We start from the raw sequence: 21,300 nt of genomic DNA, 5'->3' as shown, positions 1-21,300 counted from the left end.
ATTATAAGCCAAGTTTGGAGAAAAGATCAGGATTGGAGATATAAATTCAGAAATCATAAGTATATAGATAGTATTTGAAGTCATGAGGCTGAACAAGTTCACCAAGGTGGAGTGTAAACAGAACAGCAAGGAGGATCAAGAAGTAAGTGCTCTGAGCTACTCTAACCTTCAGAGTCAAAGAAAAGAAGAGGAACAAACAAAGATTGGAAGAAGCAATCCCTACAATAGGAGGAAACCTCAGACTCTGGTGTCCTGGGTGGTGAGATAAAAAAGTTTTTCAAGGTGTAGTTAGCAATGAACTCTGCTAAATGTTATTGATAGATTAAAAAGATGAGGACTGAGAATTGACCACTGAATTCGGCAATGTAACGACCCCTGATGACTTCGATAGGAGCAATTTCTGTGGAGTGATGGAGTGAAAGTTTGATTAGACTGGGTTTAATAGAAAACAGAAGAAACGGAACTGTATACAGCAAGTGTATTCAGTTGTATCATACGTTTCACTGCCAAGGGGAATACAAAGAAATTAGATAATCATGAAGTCAGGAACAAGGGAGGAGGAGATAAAGTTTGGGAAGTAGAGTAGGATATAGACGAATGGGGTTGATTATGAAAGACTACACACACACACACACACCACACACACACACACACACACACCACACATATATATATTTAACTGCCACATCTGTGGTATATGGAAGTTCCTAAGCCAGGGGTCAAATCAGAGCTGGAGCTGAGGCCACAGCCACAGCCACAGCAACAGTGGATCTGAGCCACATGTGTGACCTATTCCATAGCCTGTGGCAATGCCATATCCTTAACCCACTGAGTAAGTACAGGGGTCAAACCCACATCCTCACAGAGACAATGATGTGTCCTTATCCCACTGAGCCACAATGGAAACTCCGAAATATTCATTTTTAAATAAAATAGTTTACTGAGTTTACTTAAGAAATCTGTTTTATTCTGTTGCTGTTTTGTAGAAAAATGAAAGAGAGAGAAAGAAAGAAAGAAAGAAGAAAAAGGAAAGAAAGAGGAAGGAAGGAAGGAAGGAAGGAAGGAAGGAAGGAAGAAGGAAGGAAGGAAGGAAGAAGGAAAGAAAGAAGGAAAGAAAGAAAGAAACGAGGGAGGGAGGGAGGGAAGGAAGGAGTGGAGGAGAGGAAAGAAGGCAAAAAGAAAATTCAAAATATATGTCCAACCTATACCTTCCAAGTTAAAGTTTAGGCTACAACCCCAGTGGAGATCTTCTCCACTTCCACTCCAATTCTCTACTTCATCCATGACTTGAGATTATTAAACAGTAGTGAAAATGGTTCTAATCCAGCTGGCAAGTTATAACTCAAAGTGTTGAATTCTTTATCATTCACAGCAGGAAGTTATTTGACGCTATCTAAAATTGAAACACAGATCAAAGCAACCCAATACCTATGCTAATATTGGAGTTAAAGGAGTTATTAAGCACAGTTGGGAAGAAAGGTGGGCAGCAACTGTTCCATCATCACAGATACTGCTGCACACAAGTATACAAAAGTGCCTATTCATGCTCTGCTTCACCTAGTTTCCAGTGGGACAGGACCTCAAAATCCTAACCAGCAATAAAACCTGGCGTTTTTATACAGTATTAAAATACTCTCAAAGTGTCATTATACCCATTTATCTTATCTAGGCTTGCCACAAATCAGTGAAGAAAATAAGCAAGTACATGTTCAAGAGCATTAATAAGATTATCTTTTGATTATATTAATAAGATTATCTAAACAGGTCAGTGAAATGTAGGGCTTTCCGAGATAATCCATGGTGAATCCAAGCCAGAGCCTAGGTCTCTGGAGGCCACATTATTACTTCCCCAACACTACATTGCCTCTCTTCTGATTTCACTGGGCAGATGTATATCTCTGGTCCTCTTCCTTGGACTAAACTTTCTTTTTAAACTTCAAAGATAAGCATCTCTGGAAGGAATTAAAAGGAGGAGTGGATTTTTCCTCTCATCTTCAACCAGAAACTTTCCCTGAGAGTCCTTTCCTATCAGAAATAATAAAAGTAATAAAATGCCTGAGACATTTTTGTATGTGTGCTAGACATGCAAACGCAATGATAAATAAAAACAACAAGGTCTCAAGATGTATTGAGCACTCCCTATGCTTTACAAGCACTGTGTTAAGATTTTTGCTGCAGGATTTTATTTAAATTCTATGAGATAAGCAGTATTATAACCATTTTTTGCACATGGGAAATGGGAGGAACAGAAGGTCAGTGACTTGTCCAGAATCCCAGAGATAGCCTATGGAGGTCTAATTTATTTCCAGTTAATGAAACTTTCATTTCTCATTCTGAAATTTCACAGTCAACACCCTAGTCCAGAGATTCTCCATCTTGGTTGTCACTTTCTAAGAGTTTGTGGAAATAATAGTGAGATTTCCTGAGACTCACTGGTATTTAAAAAGGCCTTAAAATCATATTATTTAGTGTCCTTTATATTTCTCCTAATGGCTAAAAGATCATGTATTGATAAAAAATGGACAGAGTATTTATTTAACATACTTTCTTAGCCACTCAGTCCCCTTGGAACTTTGGGTGTAAAGGTGATTGGAAAAATTAACAGGATTGTGAATTTTTCTTCAGGTTAGTAACTTACATGGACAAAACTTTCAATATATTCTCTTACCTTTCTTAACTGCTTGACTTCTATTTGATTCCTTTGCTTGTTCTTGTCCAGTGCCTAAATTCACCAAAAAGAGAAAATCAGGAAAAAAAAAAAAACTAAAATATTCTTAGAGAAGATTTCCACTCTAACTCTCCCAGATTAAGCAGTAGGCTCAGGTGGAAGAGAATTAAAACACCATTTGTTACAGAGATAAGAAAACTGCAACACTTTATACCTTCCCTGTCATAAGAGTGTTTCTCTTGAATTCAGCAGAGACTGAATCCTTCTTTATTTTCCTTAAAGGTAAGTACCTCAATCTTTTAAAATGTAATATACATTTCAAAATATAGAGTATGTTGCTGCAGTGCAGCTGCAATATTTTTTCCAGCTATTTCGAATCCCTAGTCCAGAGGCTAGAAGAAGCATCCCATCTTATTTTAAACAGGATATATTATTTGTTCTTTGGTCTCTGGGGACTACATCCCTCATGTCACTTCATTTTATTCCACTGGTTTTATTTTTATATGGAACTAAAGAAATCACATGTCCCTTTCATATTTCTCTCCTTTACCCTCAAGTCAGCTGGGCTCAATTCCCAGAAGAGAAGAAATTTTCAGTTCCGTATTCCTAACCACTATTAAACATCTTTTTCTTGTCCCTTCCTGACAGTTAGTGGTCTGGTCCCCTTGGGAATATTTAATGTCTCCAAAAAAGAGCACTTTAGTTCCACTTCTGGCCTTGCCTTGTATAAGTACTTTGGGCACATATAAATTATCCTACCTGAATCATGGTGGGGGACTAATTGCAGGAGGTGCAAGGATGTAGCCAGAACAAGGATTGTCTTGGCTCTGTATCTCACCAATTGTGTGACTTCAGATAATGCATAAAATCCAATTGGGCCTTGGCTTGTTCATTTCTTTGTGAGAATATAGATATCTACCCCATGGGATGACTCTGCAGATAATTAAATGAATGTGAACTGTTGCATCCAATGATCATAGATAGATGTTTTCCCCACCCTGACTCCTCCTGACAGTCCAGAGTAAGAAATTATTATCAGCCTATGTAGCCTAGAGAGAGATGTACAAGATTTCCCATTGCCTAAATATATCTTCCATATAAGAGATGCAGAGTCTGAAACAAAGACCAATATTTTATGATCATTTACATTGTCTATCTTTAAGAAGACACACTAATAAGTTCATCTCTCAATGTAATAACTGAAATTTTCACTAAATACTAAGGGATATAAACATTTAAAAGATGTGTTGCTTTACCTCTAGTAATTCAGACAATATTTGCATTATTTTGTTAAATATTAAACCTTTGTTTTTTTATTTTAGTACATTGGAGGGAAAATAGAGTAGGCTTCAATCAACACACAGTTTGAAACATAATTTGCAAACAATGAGGATGTATTTATCAACTGTAAGGAAACAAGCACTCCTTTACATTGCCTGGGAAAAATTGGAATATTTAGCAAAATTTCATATTAAATTCCCCTATGACTCAACAATCCTACTCCTCAGAACCCACTTAGGTGATGTGCTTGTAAAAGTAGGAAAAAAAATGTGCACTAAGCTATTTATTATCAGATTTTTTTCTTCCAATAACAAAAGACCAAAATGAACTCAAATGTATATCAAAAGGATACTTGATAAATAAACAATGGTATATCCATGTAAGGGAGTATTATTCAGCTGGGTAAAAGAGAGAATAACATTTATTTTGAATTGAAATCTGACTTGAAAACAATAGAATATGTAAATGTTATTAGAAATTAATTTTTCATTATGAAATGAGATTTAAAAATAAAATTAAAGAAGCTAGATTTAAAGACAATATCCAACTATATTCTGCCTAAAAGCTCTTTTAGGACACACATAGGCTGAAAGTGAAAAAAACTGAAAAGCTATTACATCAGAAATTGGCACATTTTAAATCCAGTATACTTTAATTTTAAAAAGGTAAAAAAATATATATTACAAATATTGTATTATTTTATTTTATTTTTGAATCTTTTCTTTCTTCTAGGATGAAAATTCTTCTCAGTTCAAACAGCATTTCCAAATTAGGAGGCTTTTCCTACACTCTTGGCAAGAATGTAAATTAGTACAACCACTGTAGAAAACAAGATGGAGTTTCCTTAGAAAATTAAATACAGAACTACCATGTGATCCAGCAATCCCACTCCTGGGCATATATCTGGACAAAACTTTCATTCAAAAATATGGATGCAACTCTATGTTCACTGTGGCACTATTCACAATAGCCAAGACGTAGAAACTACCTAAATGTCCATTGACGGATGAATGGATTAAGAAGATTCGGTATATACACACAATGGAATACTACTCAGCCATAAAAGAACAAAATAATGCCACTTGCAGCAACATGCATGGAACTAGAGATTCTCATACTGTGGGGGTAAGCTAGAAAGAGAAAGACAAATACCATATGCTATCACATATGGGGGGAATCTAATATATGGCACAGATGAACCTATCTAAGAACAGCAATAGATGCACAGACATGAAGAGAATATTTGTGGTTACCAGGGGAGGGAGCTGGGTGGACTGGGAATTTTGGCCTGGTAGATGCAAATACCACACTTAGAATGGATAAGCAATGAGGTCCTACTCTATAGCAAGGAAACTCTATCCAGTCACTTGTGATAGAACATAATGGAAGATAATATGAGAAAAAGAGTGTGTGCACGTGTGTGTCTATAAAACTGGGTCACTTTACTCTACAGCAGAAATTGACAGAACATAGTAAATCGACTGTAATACATTTTTTTTAAAATGCAGGCCGTATAGGCAGTGAGACCCTTACAATTGCTCATTTGCCTTATACTTTATATAATGGAAAAGCTGAAAAAATTTTATGCTAACTCTTAAAATTAAAAAAAAAATGTAATTTTTACCAACTTAAACATTTTTCCTTCTTTTTATTGCCACCCCACAACCTCTAGGGTTCCCTGGCCAGGTTTCAGATCTAAACCACAGCTGTGACATACACTGCAGTTATAGCAATGCCAGATCTTTTAATCTACTGTGCTGGGCTGGAGATCAAATCTGTGTCCTGATGCTACAGAGGTGTGCTTAATCCCATCATGCCACAGTAGGATCTCCTTAATCATGTTTTTCATCCTATTTTCCTTACAAATATTTATCATGGGATAAGAAACAATAATGAGAGTTCCCATCATGGTGCAGCTGAAACGAATCCGAACTAGTAACCATGAGGTTTCAGGTTCGATCCCTGGCCTCCCTCAGTGGGTTAAGGATCCAGTGTTACTGTGAACTGTGGTGTTGCTGTGGCTCTGGCGTAGGCCAGCAGCTACAGTTCCGATTAGACCCCTAGCCTGGGAACCTCCATGTTTTGGAGATGAGGCCCTAAAAAGCACACACACACACAAAGAAAGAAACAACAATGTTTGGTAAGCTACCCTAGATCTCTTCCTGGAGTAGGAATCTTTGATCTATGAATGGTGACCTTGTCAGACTTAAATAGATGAGTGTTTTCATTCTGAAACTACTAATTGTGCTTCCTGGAAAAGTCAAACAGTCTTCACTCACCCACTTTACTTATATATCAATAAGTCATTCACTTCATCCTAAGTTGGGGCAATAATATTATCAACAGAAAATCCAAGGATCATATATAGAAAGTGCCCTGAAGAGTCTCTGGTGAATAAATATTTTTAAGCAAAAATTATTAATTTCCTACAGCCTCACTTGTTCCTTTTCCTATCCACCAAACTAGGCTCTCAAAAAAGATGAATCTCATTGATTTGTTTCATTAAGTTTCAGATACATTTTATTTAGATTTGTTTTGTTTTTTTTTTGTTTTTTGTTACTTTGAGTTTAGTCACAATGCTAGATTCTCTCAGATTAAAATACAGTGTAAATATGGTCACGCCATATAACACTGAAAGTAGCATCTGGTTTGAAAGCACTTCAGGTATTAGCAAACGGACCTTTCTAAATCGCCATCAAAATCATACCAGGAAGACAGAATTGGGATTGTAAAAAAAAAAAAAAAAAAAGTGCATGCACAGCACTCATTATTGACTCAACCATCAGAACTAGAAGAGCAGAAAAGAATTCCCCTGTGTTCCCTTCTTTTATCATTAAAGCTGAAGAAATAGAGAGTAAAACCCTTAGGGGATGACAGTTCATCAAATTGCTAGGCCTCCTGTGAGTGCAGAAGTAATGTCATCACATTTTCTCTGAGGATAATTTGTGATTCTGCAACTTAAAATTTCCTGCAAACAGAAGCAAAGGTGGACTGAGCAGGAGACTCAGAGACAACCACTAGAGTGCCTGACCATCTGTGGATTCTCCTCAGAGTATTTGCCCAGTATAACCCAGTAAGAGAAGAGGAAACATTCAACTTTGCCCCAGAAAGTGAAAGACAGGTGAGAATTTGGGACAGAAAGAGAAAGAGATGTGGCCTATTGGGAGTGGAGCATTATACAACCCAGTGTGCCTTTGGGCATGGATTTCCTTGGCCCCAGGTTCATCCCATCTTAAAATTTCAAAAAGAGAAATAGACCATTTGTTTGGTTTTAAGGTGTCTCACTCTAAGTCAGATTTCAAAAAAATGCTACAATTGAGTTTGCATTCTCTGCCCCATTCATTTCACAGATAAGGAAGCTGCATATCACACAGCAATTCATCAAGTTCAAATGATTAATTAGTTGGAGAAAGGGGACCCCATCCAGGATTCCATGGCCTTACCCCAGTATTCTTTACATATAAATATGCAAAAACAGGTGATACATAGAAATCTAAAATATATTTGACTTTAATTTGCTTCTGGAAGACAATATTTTGATGGTATTTTTTAAATATTTGAGTTTATTGTTAATTATGGAATATTCTTATTTCCTCACTATTCTGCCATTTCAAGAGTCAGATCATTTGTACTTTAGTTACAAGAGACTAAAACGAAAAACATAGGTTTTCTTTTTCTTTTGTTTTAATCAGCCCTAATTTTATAGCCTCATCTCTACTTGTTTAATTGTTCAATAGAAATGTTGTACCATTAAAATCACACCTTCCCTAAATGTTAAGGCAGTCCATAATACATCACCTTTATGGAATAAGCATTAAATCTTTCTGTTTTTTCTGGGAATTTTGAATGTACGCTCATATATTGAGTTAAATCATCTTCACTTACACACAACTGCCAAATGCATAAATCAATTATCACATATCAGTCACTGAACTAAACATCAGAGAGAGAGAGAATATATATGTATGTATATTCTATTCTTGCAGAAATTTGTTAATTTAAAAAAAAAATGAAAAACCAAGACTCTGAGAAGATAAGTTGAATGCTAGCCATCAATAGCAGAAAGTGGAAAAACCTGCATTTGTCCGTTCTTTATAATTGAGAACAAGCAAGGTGCTTTATGATCAGTGAGACCCGTTCTCATATGCTTCTTTATTTAACTGGACCACTGAATCTATAATGTGGGAAAGAATGATTTTCTAATCACATTTTCCAATTGAGGGAAATGAGTTGGCCACCTGGACACAGATAAGTCCTAACTCTCATGCTGTGTTCTTAACAGACATCGCCCACCCCTCTAAATGCTACAGTTGAATATCACCTTTGCATTTCATGCCTGATGTCTGTTTCTTCATCTAAAAAATTGTGAGGTTGGACTAATTGAGTCCTCCTGGGGTCAACAACAGGATTATTTTCTCTCTTGCTAAAGCAGGAGAGTAACCTGAAAAACGGAAGGGCTAGAGCAGATCGTTTATGCTATTTTCATGGTGGGTTATTTTTATATTCCTGTGTAAAGCAGTGGGCTTGGAGGCAGGATGAACACAGCAGTATAGTTGAAATTTTCAGCTCCTGATTCAGTCAATGATTCTGCAACAAACTCACTGAGACAGCTTTATTGATGTATAATAAGTATAATAATATAATAAGTATAATAATAGCTTTATTGATGTATAAGTGATATATAATAAACTATAAATGTAAAGTAAAAATGTAATGTGTGTATATATATATATATATATATATATATATCACTAAAGCATCATCACATCAACATAGCAAACAAATACATCACCCCCAAGAGTTTCTCATGCCCCCTGCTAGTCCCTCCTTCCTTCTCCTTTTCACACACACCTCTCCCCAGTCATTATCTCATCACTAGATTCACTATTACTTGGCATGTAGTTTCTAAATTTTTATGAGTAAAATCATATACGATGTACTCTTTTTATCTGTTTGTTTTCTCTCTGCTTAATTACTTTGAGTTTCATACATCAGGTTGCAAATTTCAACAGTGGGTTATTTTTAATTGTTGGGTAGGTTTCCATTTTTTGGACATATTAAAATGTATTTATCCTGCCACACATGGATGGGCATTTAGATTGCTCCCAGGTTTTTTTGGAACAGCTGGACCATACTGTAGATATTTGTATGTTTAATTGTATGCTGCCAAGGTATTTTCCAAAATGGTTGTACACTTCCCACCAACAGTGATGAAATTCCCAGTTCCTCCCTTCCTTGTCATTACTCAATATGGCCCATATTTTTCACTTTAACCATTCTAATAGATGTGTAGTAATATCACCTTGTGGTTTTAATTTGTATGACCCTAATGCAAATAATTAGAGCATTTTCATACATTTATTTGTCAGTCATATACCTCTTTGGTGAAGTGTCTATTCAAACATTTGCCTATTTCTTTTGGGTTGTTTGTTTTCCTATTATTAAATTTTAAAGAGGTTTTCTTCCTGCATTGTGGGTACACATTCTTATGAGAATTATATTTTTTCAAATAATTTCTCCAAAGTTTTTTTTTTTCATTGTTTCTTAATTGACCTAATGGATGAAACAATGAAAACATTCCCGGCATATTATGGATAAGTTCAATAGGAGTAAACATACTTACTTTCAAATTATAAACTTGAAAGTAAAAGTTATTTTACTTTTATATACTTTTTTACAAATATAAGTTATTGATTGTTTGTTTATAGGACACCTTCTTTGCTGCAGTTGCCTGTGTCTATACATAAACTGGAAGATGGAACACTACTTTCAACCACCCTATGATTTTAAATAATATATTATGAACGTCCACAGCCCCATGAATGATGCATTCTTTCTGCTTTCTGATATCCAATTTTTTCTTAAGCAGTAAACCAATTACAATAGATAAAGACTGGCTTCTCCTTTCAGGTTTTGGTAGAGGATGCTACTTATTTCTAAATTACTTCATGTTTTGGTTTGGTTTACTATGGTTTTGCACACTTCCTTCCGACAATTCTTCAGTGGATCAAATATCTATCCAACCAAAGAGAGAAAAGTTGACCAAATACATGCTTCCATGTGTCCACAGAGCTGTGTAACACTTTCTCTGTTTCTCTGAGAGAAAGATCCTTGAATCAAGCTGTGCGACAATCTGTTGGCTACGTGAGTGATAGCATTGCCTAAAGACACAGCTATGTCTTCATCCTGATTATAACCCATAACAAACTTCTCAGTGCTTCTAAAGATCAGGGAAATTAAAGGGTTAATTCTGAGTCAGTGCATAATAGGCAAGATAGGAGAAAGAAAAGCTGGCACAAAAATAAGGATATGTAACCTCCATCAAATTGCATATACAGAGAAGACAATAAAGTGAAGAGGACTCTAGAGTCAGACTGACCCAGATCTGCTACTTACTGGCTGTTGATTGTCTGTTCTTTTCAGATATAAGATGGAGATAATGTTGGTACCTATTTCATAGAGCTATGTGAGGATGAAATTATGTAGTGTGTGGAAGTGCTAACAATGCTGGCGTGTAGTTAACATTCAGTAAGTAACTCTTGGCTTTTTAAAATTTATTATTATCCTCTACTCATTATAATAATGCTCACCCTCTTCTCCAAGTATTTCACTTTGTGTGTGTGTGTGTGTGTCTCTGTGTGTGTGAGAAAGAGAGAGAGGTTACACATCAAGATATGTTACACATCTGCTAAACGTTCATTTTTCTTTTTGTGCCCATCTGCAATGAGGGTTAATGTTTATTCATTATCTGCTTTTTTTTAGAAAGAATAAGGCACACTCAAAAGTGCTCTTCTTCAGTAATTAATTAGGCAGATAATTGCACAGATCAGGTCAAACATTTGGTACCATGTGACAAATGATTTCAGAGCACCAAGGTCTTTGATGAAGCAGAATTTGCCATTCCTAAAACACCAACATCTTGTCCTATTTCTACTGGGTTCCTGGTGAAGACATGTGACCACTGTCTTCTGCAAAGTCATTTGAGTTACTCTATCGGTCAGTAATTGACTCTAATTACTGGAAGGATTTTTAAGAATCACCCCAAACAATAAGCCAAATCCAAGCACACATAAATGGAAAAGATGGATGAATAAAACCACTCGATGGTGACTGAGTTTATCTTTATGAGCATCACTCAAGACCCTCACCTCCAGATCATCTTTTTCGTGGTCTTCCTCTTAGTCTACCTGGTCAATGAAGTGGGGAATGTGGGTATGATTATCCTGATCATAACAGACACTCAGCTGCATACACCCATGTATTTTTTCCTCTGCAACCTCTCCTTTGTTGACCTGGGTTACTCCTCAGCTATTGCCCCCAGGTTGCCGGCTGACTTCCTAACAAAATGCAAGGTTATCTCCTTCTCCAGCTGTGCCACCCAGTTTGCTTTTGTTGTAGGTTTGGTGGATGCTGAGTGCTACATCCTGGTTGCCATGGCCTATGACCGCTTTGTGGCCATCTGTCGACCCCTCCACTACAGCACTCTCATGTCCAAGTGAGTCTGCTTGGCTCTCATGCTGGGTTCCTACCTGGCTGGTCTGGTGAGTTTAGTAGCCCACACTTCCGTCACCTTCAGTTTGAGTTACTGTGGTTCCAATGTCATCAACCACTTCTGCGAAATCCCACCACTCTTAGCCCTCTCTTGCTCAGACACCCACATCAGTGAGATTTTGCTCTTTTGTCTGTATGGCTTAACTGAATTCAGTACCATCCTTATCATTTTTATCTCTTATACCTTCATCCTCATTGCAAATATCAAGATGTGCTCAGCTGAAGGCGACCTAAAGGCTTTCTCCATCTGTGGGTCTCACCTCACTGGTGTCACACATTTTTATGGCACAGTCATGTTTATGTACCTGTGGCCAAGATCCAGCTACTCCCTGCATCTTGACAAGTGGGCCTCCATGTTATACACTATTATCATCCCGATGTTGAATCCTTTGATCTACAGTTTATGGAACAAGGATGTGAAAGCTGCTTTCAGAAGATTAATTGGAAAAAGATACTTTAGATAATTTCTATTCTCCTAAATTTGTTGAGGTTAGCTTTGTGTCCCAATATGTGGTCAATTCTTGAGAATGTCCCATGTGCAGTTGAGAAGAATGTGTATTCTGATTTTTTTGGATGTAGTGTCCTGAAGATATCAATTTAGTCTAACTTTTCTATTGTTTCTGTTGCTTTTTTGGTTTTCTGTCTATAGGATCCATCCATTGGTGTGAGTGGGGTATTAAAGTCTCCTACTATGATTGTATTCCCATTGATTTCTCCATTTATGTCTGTTAGTATTTGTTGTATGTATCTGGGAGCTCCTGTATTTGGGGCATATATGTTGACGATACTAACATCCTCTCTTTGGATGGATCCCTTAATCATTAAAGAGTGTCCTTCTTTGTCTTTCTTTATGTCTTTTGTTTTAAAGTCAATTTTGTCTGATATGAGTATTGCAACCTCAATGATAACAAAAATTGAAAATATTTTATTATCACAGGTAAATGATAGGGGCAGAAGGTTAGTGGCAGAAGATAGAGAATACAAAAACTTTCCAATAAACACTACTGGAATTACCAACTAGTTGTTGACTCAATCTTAAGTTCTTTCTTTTTAAATTGAAGTATGGTTGATGTACCATATTATGTAAGTTTCAAGTGTACAACATAGTGATTGAAAAGTTTTAAATGTTATATGCCATTTATAATTATTATAAAATATTAGCTATATTTCCTTTGCTGTACAATATATCCATGTAACATATTTATTTTATACATAATAGTTTTTGCTTTATTTGCTAGTTTATTTTTTTAGAGTCCACATATAAGTGATATCATACAGTATTTGCTTTTCTGTCTGACTTATTTCATTAAGCATAATATCCTCCAAATCAATCCTAAATACTGAAGAGTTTTCAGTAAACTTTAACTCTATCATCTGAAGCAAATATAAGTTAATATTTTTGAAGGTCATCTTAATCAAGATGCAGTCTTTTTTTAATTCAAAATTGGTTCACATATTGATTAGAAATGGAGATAGGACTTGAGAGCAGAAATAAATAGCCAATTACTATGAGCATATTTTTTAAGGGTCATGAGGAATGTTAGATCCAAATGTTGACAATTTCTTAGCTGTGAAAGTAAGTTAGAAAGAGTGTAGTTAAAAACATGGGGAACAGAGCTGGTATGAAGGATGACATAACTCATCCAGGATCCACCTACTCATATATTCAGCAAAAACTTATAAATGCTAGACATGTGTCAGGTAAGAGAGGATATAAACATAAGACATATATGTGCCAACAACAAGGACTTTTTTGTGCTTCCTGTTACTTTGTGATCTCTGTGAAACTGCTGCCGCCAATGAAATCAAGAGCTATGCAAAACTCAAAAATAAGAGCTGGAGCTCTAACTAGCATATTAGTATTGAAAATACCCTTTATTCTGTTCTCAGTTTTCACTTATGGTGAGTCATTGGTTTCACCTAGTAATCACTGAACCCCTTTGGTCTCTTTTGCCTAATGTTCAGAATTGGTAGTCATCTTAGTTGGATCAACATCACATATCAACATACTTTTAGCCTTCAAGTATGCCCTAGGATATAGTTTGGATCAATCCCTAAGGCTAATTTTAACAAGACTGTAATATCTACAGGATTGGTTGTCCTGGTCCCATCCCTAATTTTCCCTATGCTTTTTTCTCTACCTCTCTTCTAATGTCAGTTAAAACCTAGCCTTTTCTCTGGGAGGCAATAGTCCATGCTTTCTGCCATCATCCAAGGACACTATCAAAGAATAGTTTTATTAATCCTGATGTATCAACGAGTGACAATAGAGGAGGATATAACTCTTTTTGCAAGTTCCCAAGGGTACAAATCCTGATTTAAAACACCAGAGTGCTAGGTAAAAGCATCAGGCAAAGGCAACAGACTGTGATCTGGGGAAAGCTAAGTTGTTCTCAGATATACTGAAATTACATCACACCATCTGTTTTAAATATTTGCAGTTAATAATGTTTTTCTCTCAGCCCTTCCTCCAAGGCAATATAGCCAAAATATAGGGTTTCCCTAAAGTGGTAGGGCATCCCCACTCCTCATGAAAAGACACCAAAGAGGACTTCCAGGTTTTCTGATTGATGCCATTAATAAGAGTTGAAATTGACTTGGTTTAAAATTACCCAGTCACATCATGAATTTCAGAAATATCTCTAGCTTCACATTATGGAGATATTATAGGGGTTAATAGACATATGTAGAGTTGGTATCAACAGTTCAAAGATTAGCTTTCATGTTTTTTTGTTTGTTTCGTTTTCTTATCTTTTTTAGGGCCACACTTGCAATATATAGAGGTTCCCATGCTAGGGGTCAAATAAGAGCTCAGAGCCACAGCAACAATCGGAGCCGCATCTGTGAACTACACCACAGCTCACAGCAATGCCAGATCCTTAACCCACTGAGCAAGGCCAGGGATCAAACCTGTGTCCTCATGGATGCTAGTCAGATTTGTTTCCCCTGAGCCACGATGGGAACTCCCAGTCTTGTTTTGTTTTGTTTTAAGCCAATGTGTAAGTCTATATGCTGTGGGAAAAATAAGAAAAATGGGCTTTCCTTTCTCATTAGCAACAAACCAATTAGTATATGTTATAGTCGAAAAAGTGGTTGCTTTAGAATCAAAATCTTTGAAAATCCCACTTAGATATCTTGAATCAGTGACCTTGTTGCAATTATTTATACCTCATCTATCCCATTAGTTTGTTCAAATAAGTGATAAATAAATGTCTGATGTTTGAAAAGGTCTGAATTCTCTTTTATACACCAAAAAAACTTTGTCCAGTAATGAAATTATAACAAAGGTAGACATTTCAATCATATTCTCTATCATAGGGTGCAAAAATCTTGTGAACTGGTGTCTCCTTTAACCAGCTGGTAATCCCTGTACTTGAAGCTATGAAAGGTAAAAATTGATGCAGAAGTGATTAAGATGGAAGATGCCACAGTGAGACAAAGTTGAAATTGCATTTCACTTTCTCCACTCTCAAGCTATTTGACCTCAGGTAGTATTATTTTAAACAATCAGTGCTTAATTATACATATATACATATATATGATACATGATATATATACTTACATATATATATCTAGACTTCACCGAGTTGATATTTGATATGCATAAGGAGATAAAATAATGAAAATAATCCATATTATAAGAAAAATAATAATAAATGCTGAAAGAAAATTGCAGACAAAGTGCTGTGGGTACTCAGGCTTGAACGAGAGCATTTGCTCTTGGGAGACAAGGGAAGTGTTACAGAGGAGGAGCATGTGGGTTGTTTCTGAAAAAGGCCCAGAAATTAAAAAGGGAAGAAAATGAGGTAGAGAATACCAGAAGGGGGGGGAAACAGTGAACAAAATAGAAAAGAGGCTGAAAACGTGGGAATTTTCCATGTAATATTTTAGCTGGGTGTCCAGTGGAACGCTTTGCTGGTAAAGTTGAATTGTGGTTCAAATTCTGGCACCAATTTAAGGACATAAGAATTAATACTTGGGGAATTGGAAAGTTTATCACTAATGGATTCTAGAGAAGATTCCTCTTTGTTCCCTGAAGTCCTATCACATATCCATCCACAGAGTGACCTTTGAAGAAACTAGTGTAGCAACACAGCGTTTAGGTTGGTAAAGTCAAGTAGACTCTGGCTACTTCAGATGGGTTTCATGGCATAAAATTGTGTGCTTCTCTTAGTGGGACTTGGATAAACCTCTTACATTTAGAGCAAACTGTCTCTGTCTTTGTCCACAAAGATCCCCTGCATAGAAAGCATGTATCAATCTGACTCCTACCTCTATTTCCTAGCTTTGTATGCAGCCTCTTCAGAGAAGGTCATCCCACATATTAATGTCTGTCACCATTCCTTGACAATTAGCTCCTTTATTCCATTTATCCCAATTTGTTAGTAGAGGTGTGCATATTATATGTATACTATAAATATTATGTATATATGAGGAAATGAAATACTTCTATTTTATTTAACATTATGGTATATTGTCATTGATGAATATGTAGTGAATGAATGAATTCATCCATTAATTAACATTTGACCAAATCTTCTGATCACTGCTATCCTCCAGTCTATGAAATCAGCCTAAGACCATCAGGAATAAATCTATCATCAGATAAAATCAGATTTATTCATCCACTGCAAAGGGGAATACCACATACCAGGATTTGACACAAAGGGGAATTGAAGTAAAATTTAAATGAAGCAATATTTTGATATATTCATTGCAAAGAAGAGCTGTGTATAAAAGGTCAAAATCATGTATAGACCACAAAGTATAGACAGGGTCTTGCCTTCTTGTAAACAACAAAATTAAGGTAGTTGGGAAAGGTTTCACCAAAAACTCTTAACTGAAGTTCTATGCTAGAGTTGAAAATTAAGAATGCTTCTGTATAGCTGCTTTATATCTTCCAGGCATGACTAAGATGTTATTAATATAATAACTAAGATATATTAATATAATTTGAAGCAATTAATTTCAAAGAGTCTCTGATTGTAGAGAACCAATATTTCTCAGGGAGTAAGAAAATAGTAGTCACTCGATAAAGGGCATTGTTTTGACACATGATTGCTCTGGTTCATTCTTAGGGAAAACATGCTTATTTTTGAGTTTGCAGCTGGAATTATGTGTCCTCTATGAATAGCCAGTCAGATGTTGACTAAGCTATTTACTCTATCACCTCATATGCAGAAATCAATTATCAGAGTTCCCTCTGTGGCACAATGGTTTAAGAATTAAACTGCAGTGGCTCAGGTCACTGAGGTCGCTGCACTCAGTTTCAACCCCCAACCTGGTGCAGTGGGTTAAAGGGTCTGGTGTTTCTGCAACTGCAACATAGATCACATCTGGGCTGAGATTCAATCCCTTGTCTAGGAACTTCCATATGCTATAGGTGCGACCATTAAATCAATTATCTTATATTATTAACAGTTAACCTCAGAGCTCTCATGCCCTCTGTTTTGCAAAAGCTCTCCTTAGGGCTCCTTTTACATCTTGGTTCCTTAGGCTATAGATCAAGGGGTTGAGCATGGGTGGGATAACAGTGTAGAACACCATGATGATCTTGCCCCCAGCCCTGGAGGACTTTGACTGGGGTCTCATGTACATGAAGATGGCAGTTCCATAGAGTAAGGCCACCCCCGTCTGATGGGAGGCACAGGTGGACAGGGCCTTTTGCCTCCCAGAGACTGACTGTATCCTAAGAACTGACAGAAGGATTTGGGTGTAGGAAACAATAATGAGGATAAAAGGAATGAAGACAATGATGATACTGAAGATAAAAACAACCATCTCCGTAAATGAGGTGTCAGTGCAAGCCAATCTCAGGATGGAAGGAACCTCACAAAAGAAGTAATTGAGGACATTGGGTCCACAGTATGGCAAACTCAAAGTGAAGATGTTGATGACCATGGAACTCAAGAAGCTACTGAACCAAGAAATGGTTGCCAACTGGACACAGGTGATTTGGTTCATGATGACTATATAATAAAGAGGATGACATATGGCTACATATCTGTCATAAGCCATGACACCAAGGAGAGCACATTCAATCATCCCAAAGGAGAAGGAGAAGGACGTCTGAGCAGCCCAGCTGGAGAATGGGATGGTCTTCTTTTTTTTCCCACCATGTTTGACAGCATTTTTGGGACATTGGTGGATGTGTAGCAGATATCCAGGAAGGATAAATTAGTGAGGAAAAAGTACATGGGTGTGTGGAGACGAGGTTCTATCTGGATGACAGTGATAATTATAATATTTCCTGCCACCGTTAATAAATAGACAAACAAGAACATCACAAAAAGAATGAGCTGCATCTTTGGCTGAGATGAGAGCCCCAGGAACACAAATTCAGTCACAGTGAAGTGTGTTTTTGTCATATTCATTTCTTAGGCGACCTCCTTCTCATAGAGCTACTTAGTCACCTGAAGGAAAACATCAATATAGGGCAATATCACTGTGCCTTATATGTCACAGAGTTGGAAATTCAAGATGTAAATTGTGTAACAAGGAGATTATATCCTGAACCTCTGATTTGTGTTACAAGCAGAACGTTTTTCTTCTGCTTTTGAAGGGAATATTCAAAAAAATATTCAGATTCAAATACTGATTAAGTTAAACAGATATTCTTAAGGGATATGGTTAAGCCTTTTATCTAAGGTATTTTATCTCTTTTGGCTGCTCATAATCTTTCTAAACATATTCATTATTCAAAGCTTTGCTCATGCTCAGCTCTTAAAAAGATCCAATTATGTCTTTGTTCTACACCTAAAAATGGCATGATGTAGCAAGCAGATAAATGGCCATAAAGGGCACTCATTCATATGCTACCTGCTAACCTATAATTCAAGGGGAGAGTGGCAGCCTGTGCTTCTTCTGTTTCACCCTGATGCAACTTTCTAGTGTTTAGATACTCTGATATGCTAAAAAACAAAAACTGTACACATCATTTCCAAACCCAGCCATGGATCACACCTGTTGCTAAATCTCCCAGCTTTACCACATCTTGCAGTGAGGTCTTAGATGGTTTTATTATATATAAAATGAGAAAAATGATAGAGCTAAATTTTGAGGATTATATTAAATAATATTTATAAGGAATTTAAGACAATGTTTACATGTAGGAAATAATCCACAAATAACACATAATTAATAGCCATAATAACATGCAATGTTCCTACTTTTTTCTAGAATTCACTTCTCTAGTAAAAATAATATTATTGAAAATGATCTAGACAAATTAAAGTTACTGGGGCTATTCACTGAGAGCTCCTTAGCCCTCACCCTGTGCCCATTTACTCTTAGTTTGTGCACGGATAATAGGTTTGGTTAACTGACTTGTAGCAGATTAAAAGCAGGGAGTTAGAAAGATATAGGATAATGAAAAGTCCCAGATGTAAGCACAGTTGTAAGAGCAAGAAGCAGCTGCTAGTCATTCATTTGTTCATTCTTTCCCCCGCCTTTTTTTTCTTTCTTTCTTCCTTCTGCAAATTGTGTTTTTGATCATCTAGCATGTACCAGATGCCAGGCCTGCTCTGATAAACACAGCTGATATTCCAATACGCTCATAAAACTTACAGTCCAGTAGAAATTTTTTCTTTACTTTTTAGGGCTGCACCTGCAGCATATGGAATTTCCTGGGCTAGGGGTCGAATTGGAGCTGCAGCTGCCAGCTTCAGCCACAGCCGTGGTAACACTGGATCTGAGCCACATCTGTGACATACACCCCAGCTCGCAGCAATGCCAGATTCTTAGCCCACTGAGTAAGGTCAGGGGTGAAACCCGCATCCTCATGGATAACAATTGGGTTCCTAATCCACTGAGCCACAACGGGAACTCCTAGTCCAGTGGAAAGCTGAGATGAAAGGAACAAACTGACTCCTAAGGGAATGAGGAATCCTATCCAGAAGACATTTAAGAACCAAGTTGCTGCAGGTTAAGAAAAAGATACTTTATGCAAAACATCATTTTTCAAATAGAATTAATGTGCAAGAAATACATTTTAGAGAGCACTACTATATTTTGCTTTAAGTCGGGGCTTTTCAAATAAAATAACTCAGTGAACTGGTAAGTGAAATGATCTAAAATATGAAGTGTGGCTGTCTGATGGGAGGGGGAGGGAGTGAGAGGGATCAGGAGCTTGGGGTTATCAGAGACAACTTAGAATAGATTTACAAGGAGAACCTGATGAGTAGCATTGAGAACTCTGTCTAGATACTAATGTTGCAACAGAACAAAGAGTGGGGAAAAAATGTAATTGTAATGTACACATGTAAGGATAACTTGATCCCCTTGCTGTACAGTGGGAAAATAAAAAAATAAATAAATAAAATAAAATAAAATAAAATAAAATAAAATAAATAAAATAAATAAAATAAAATAAAATAAAATATGAAGTCCAAGGATAAAGGGGGGATGGTTCTGGCAATAGGAGAGAAAATTTTAGTCACAGTCCTGTTTTCATCATGAGAAGAAAGAAAGGGAGGCTTCAGAGTCCCTTTCCAGGCCCTCCAAACAAGAGTCAATTAAGTCCTGCTAAAAATAGAATCATCCCAGTGATGTTTACCAGTGCCTATGATGACAGCAAAAGACATCCACGGTGAGTTTCTGGGTTGACAAGATGGCACGCCCTCAGGAGACTGCAAGACTAGTAGTGAAGAGCTCGGGCTCCACCCCTGGAGAGACAAGGTCATATCCTTGTCCCTGTCAGGTGCCTGTCCCCTGGGAGGTCTTGCTTGGACAATTCACACCACCTGTCTGTGTTTACCTTTCCTCATCTGCAGCTCAGGGGCAACGATAGCATCCTCAAAGAAGTGGTAAATGAGGTAAAGAGATAATACATAAAAGCATCTAAAATAGAGTTAGGCATATACAGTAAGGGCTCGATATATGTGAACTATTGCCATTTTAATATATGTGATCCTCTTCAAGGAATCATTGTTGTGTTCAGGGCAAGAATTGTTGGCAGGCCTCATCCCCCCTCCAAATGACAGAGAGACTAAGTCTTTTTTTTTTTCTTTTCAGTCAGACCCACAGCATATGGCAGTTTCTAGGCCAGGGATCAAACCTGAGCCACAATAGCAACCAGAGTCACTGCAGTGACAACTCCAGATCCTTAACCCACTGCACCACAGGGGAACTGCAAGACTATTTTTAAGACAGTAAACAACTTGTCCAAAATTACTGGAGGAATTACTGAATACATATGAAAGCACCTACAATAAATATGCGTATATTTATAGTAATAAACCCTTGCCAAAAATTAATGTCTGGGTCCGTGCAAGGCGTGCATGCCTCTGTAGAATTGTGCTCATGTAAAGGAACATAAATATATTGAAATGCTGTCTATATTTTAAAGACAATAAAATAAGATAGTTCTTAGTTCTTCTAAATGCATGGTTACCTCAAAAGAGCATTTCTAGTCACTTTACAACTCAAATTACAGAAAACCAGCTAGGTGTAAATCTCCTTTTGTTGCGATGAGAATATATGGAGCTATATACATCACCCTTCTAAGGATAAAAAGAATAAAAATAGTTTTGTTTAAAAAAATACCATAATATAAAGCAAACTCGCCAAAGTAAATTTGGGTTGAGAAAGCCATGGATGATTTGTAATTACCTCTTGATTCTATGTAAGCATTTCAAGCAAGCAAGCAAACATGGAATAAACTCTGCAACCTCCACTAGACCTCACAAGGAGAAAGTTGCTGCTGCCAAATGCCTTCTTGCAACATGTCTGCCTGGAAAACTCCTGTTTAGTCTTTTAAACACTAGGCACTCATGACATCCTGTTTGAAACTCTCCCTAATT

At 36.8% G+C, this 21,300-nt stretch overlaps 1 protein-coding gene and 1 pseudogene across 1 annotated transcript; one reads left to right on the top strand and one right to left on the bottom strand.

The window, feature by feature from the left end:
- Positions 1–11,031: 11,031 nt before the first annotated feature.
- Positions 11,032–11,964, top strand: LOC125120707 (olfactory receptor 1019-like; annotated as a pseudogene).
- A 4,972-nt stretch (positions 11,965–16,936) lies between these two features.
- Positions 16,937–17,874, bottom strand: LOC125120706 (olfactory receptor 2G3-like). The gene is given in 2 exon segments (XM_047769167.1): positions 16,937–17,608; positions 17,611–17,874. Coding segments are annotated over 2 exon segments (936 nt in total).
- Between the last annotated feature and the right edge of the window lie 3,426 nt (positions 17,875–21,300).

Source organism: Phacochoerus africanus, chromosome 2 (assembly GCF_016906955.1).
Source record: "Phacochoerus africanus isolate WHEZ1 chromosome 2, ROS_Pafr_v1, whole genome shotgun sequence".
NCBI classification, from domain to species: domain Eukaryota; kingdom Metazoa; phylum Chordata; class Mammalia; order Artiodactyla; family Suidae; genus Phacochoerus; species Phacochoerus africanus.
This window is presented reverse-complemented; position numbering and strand designations above follow the sequence as displayed.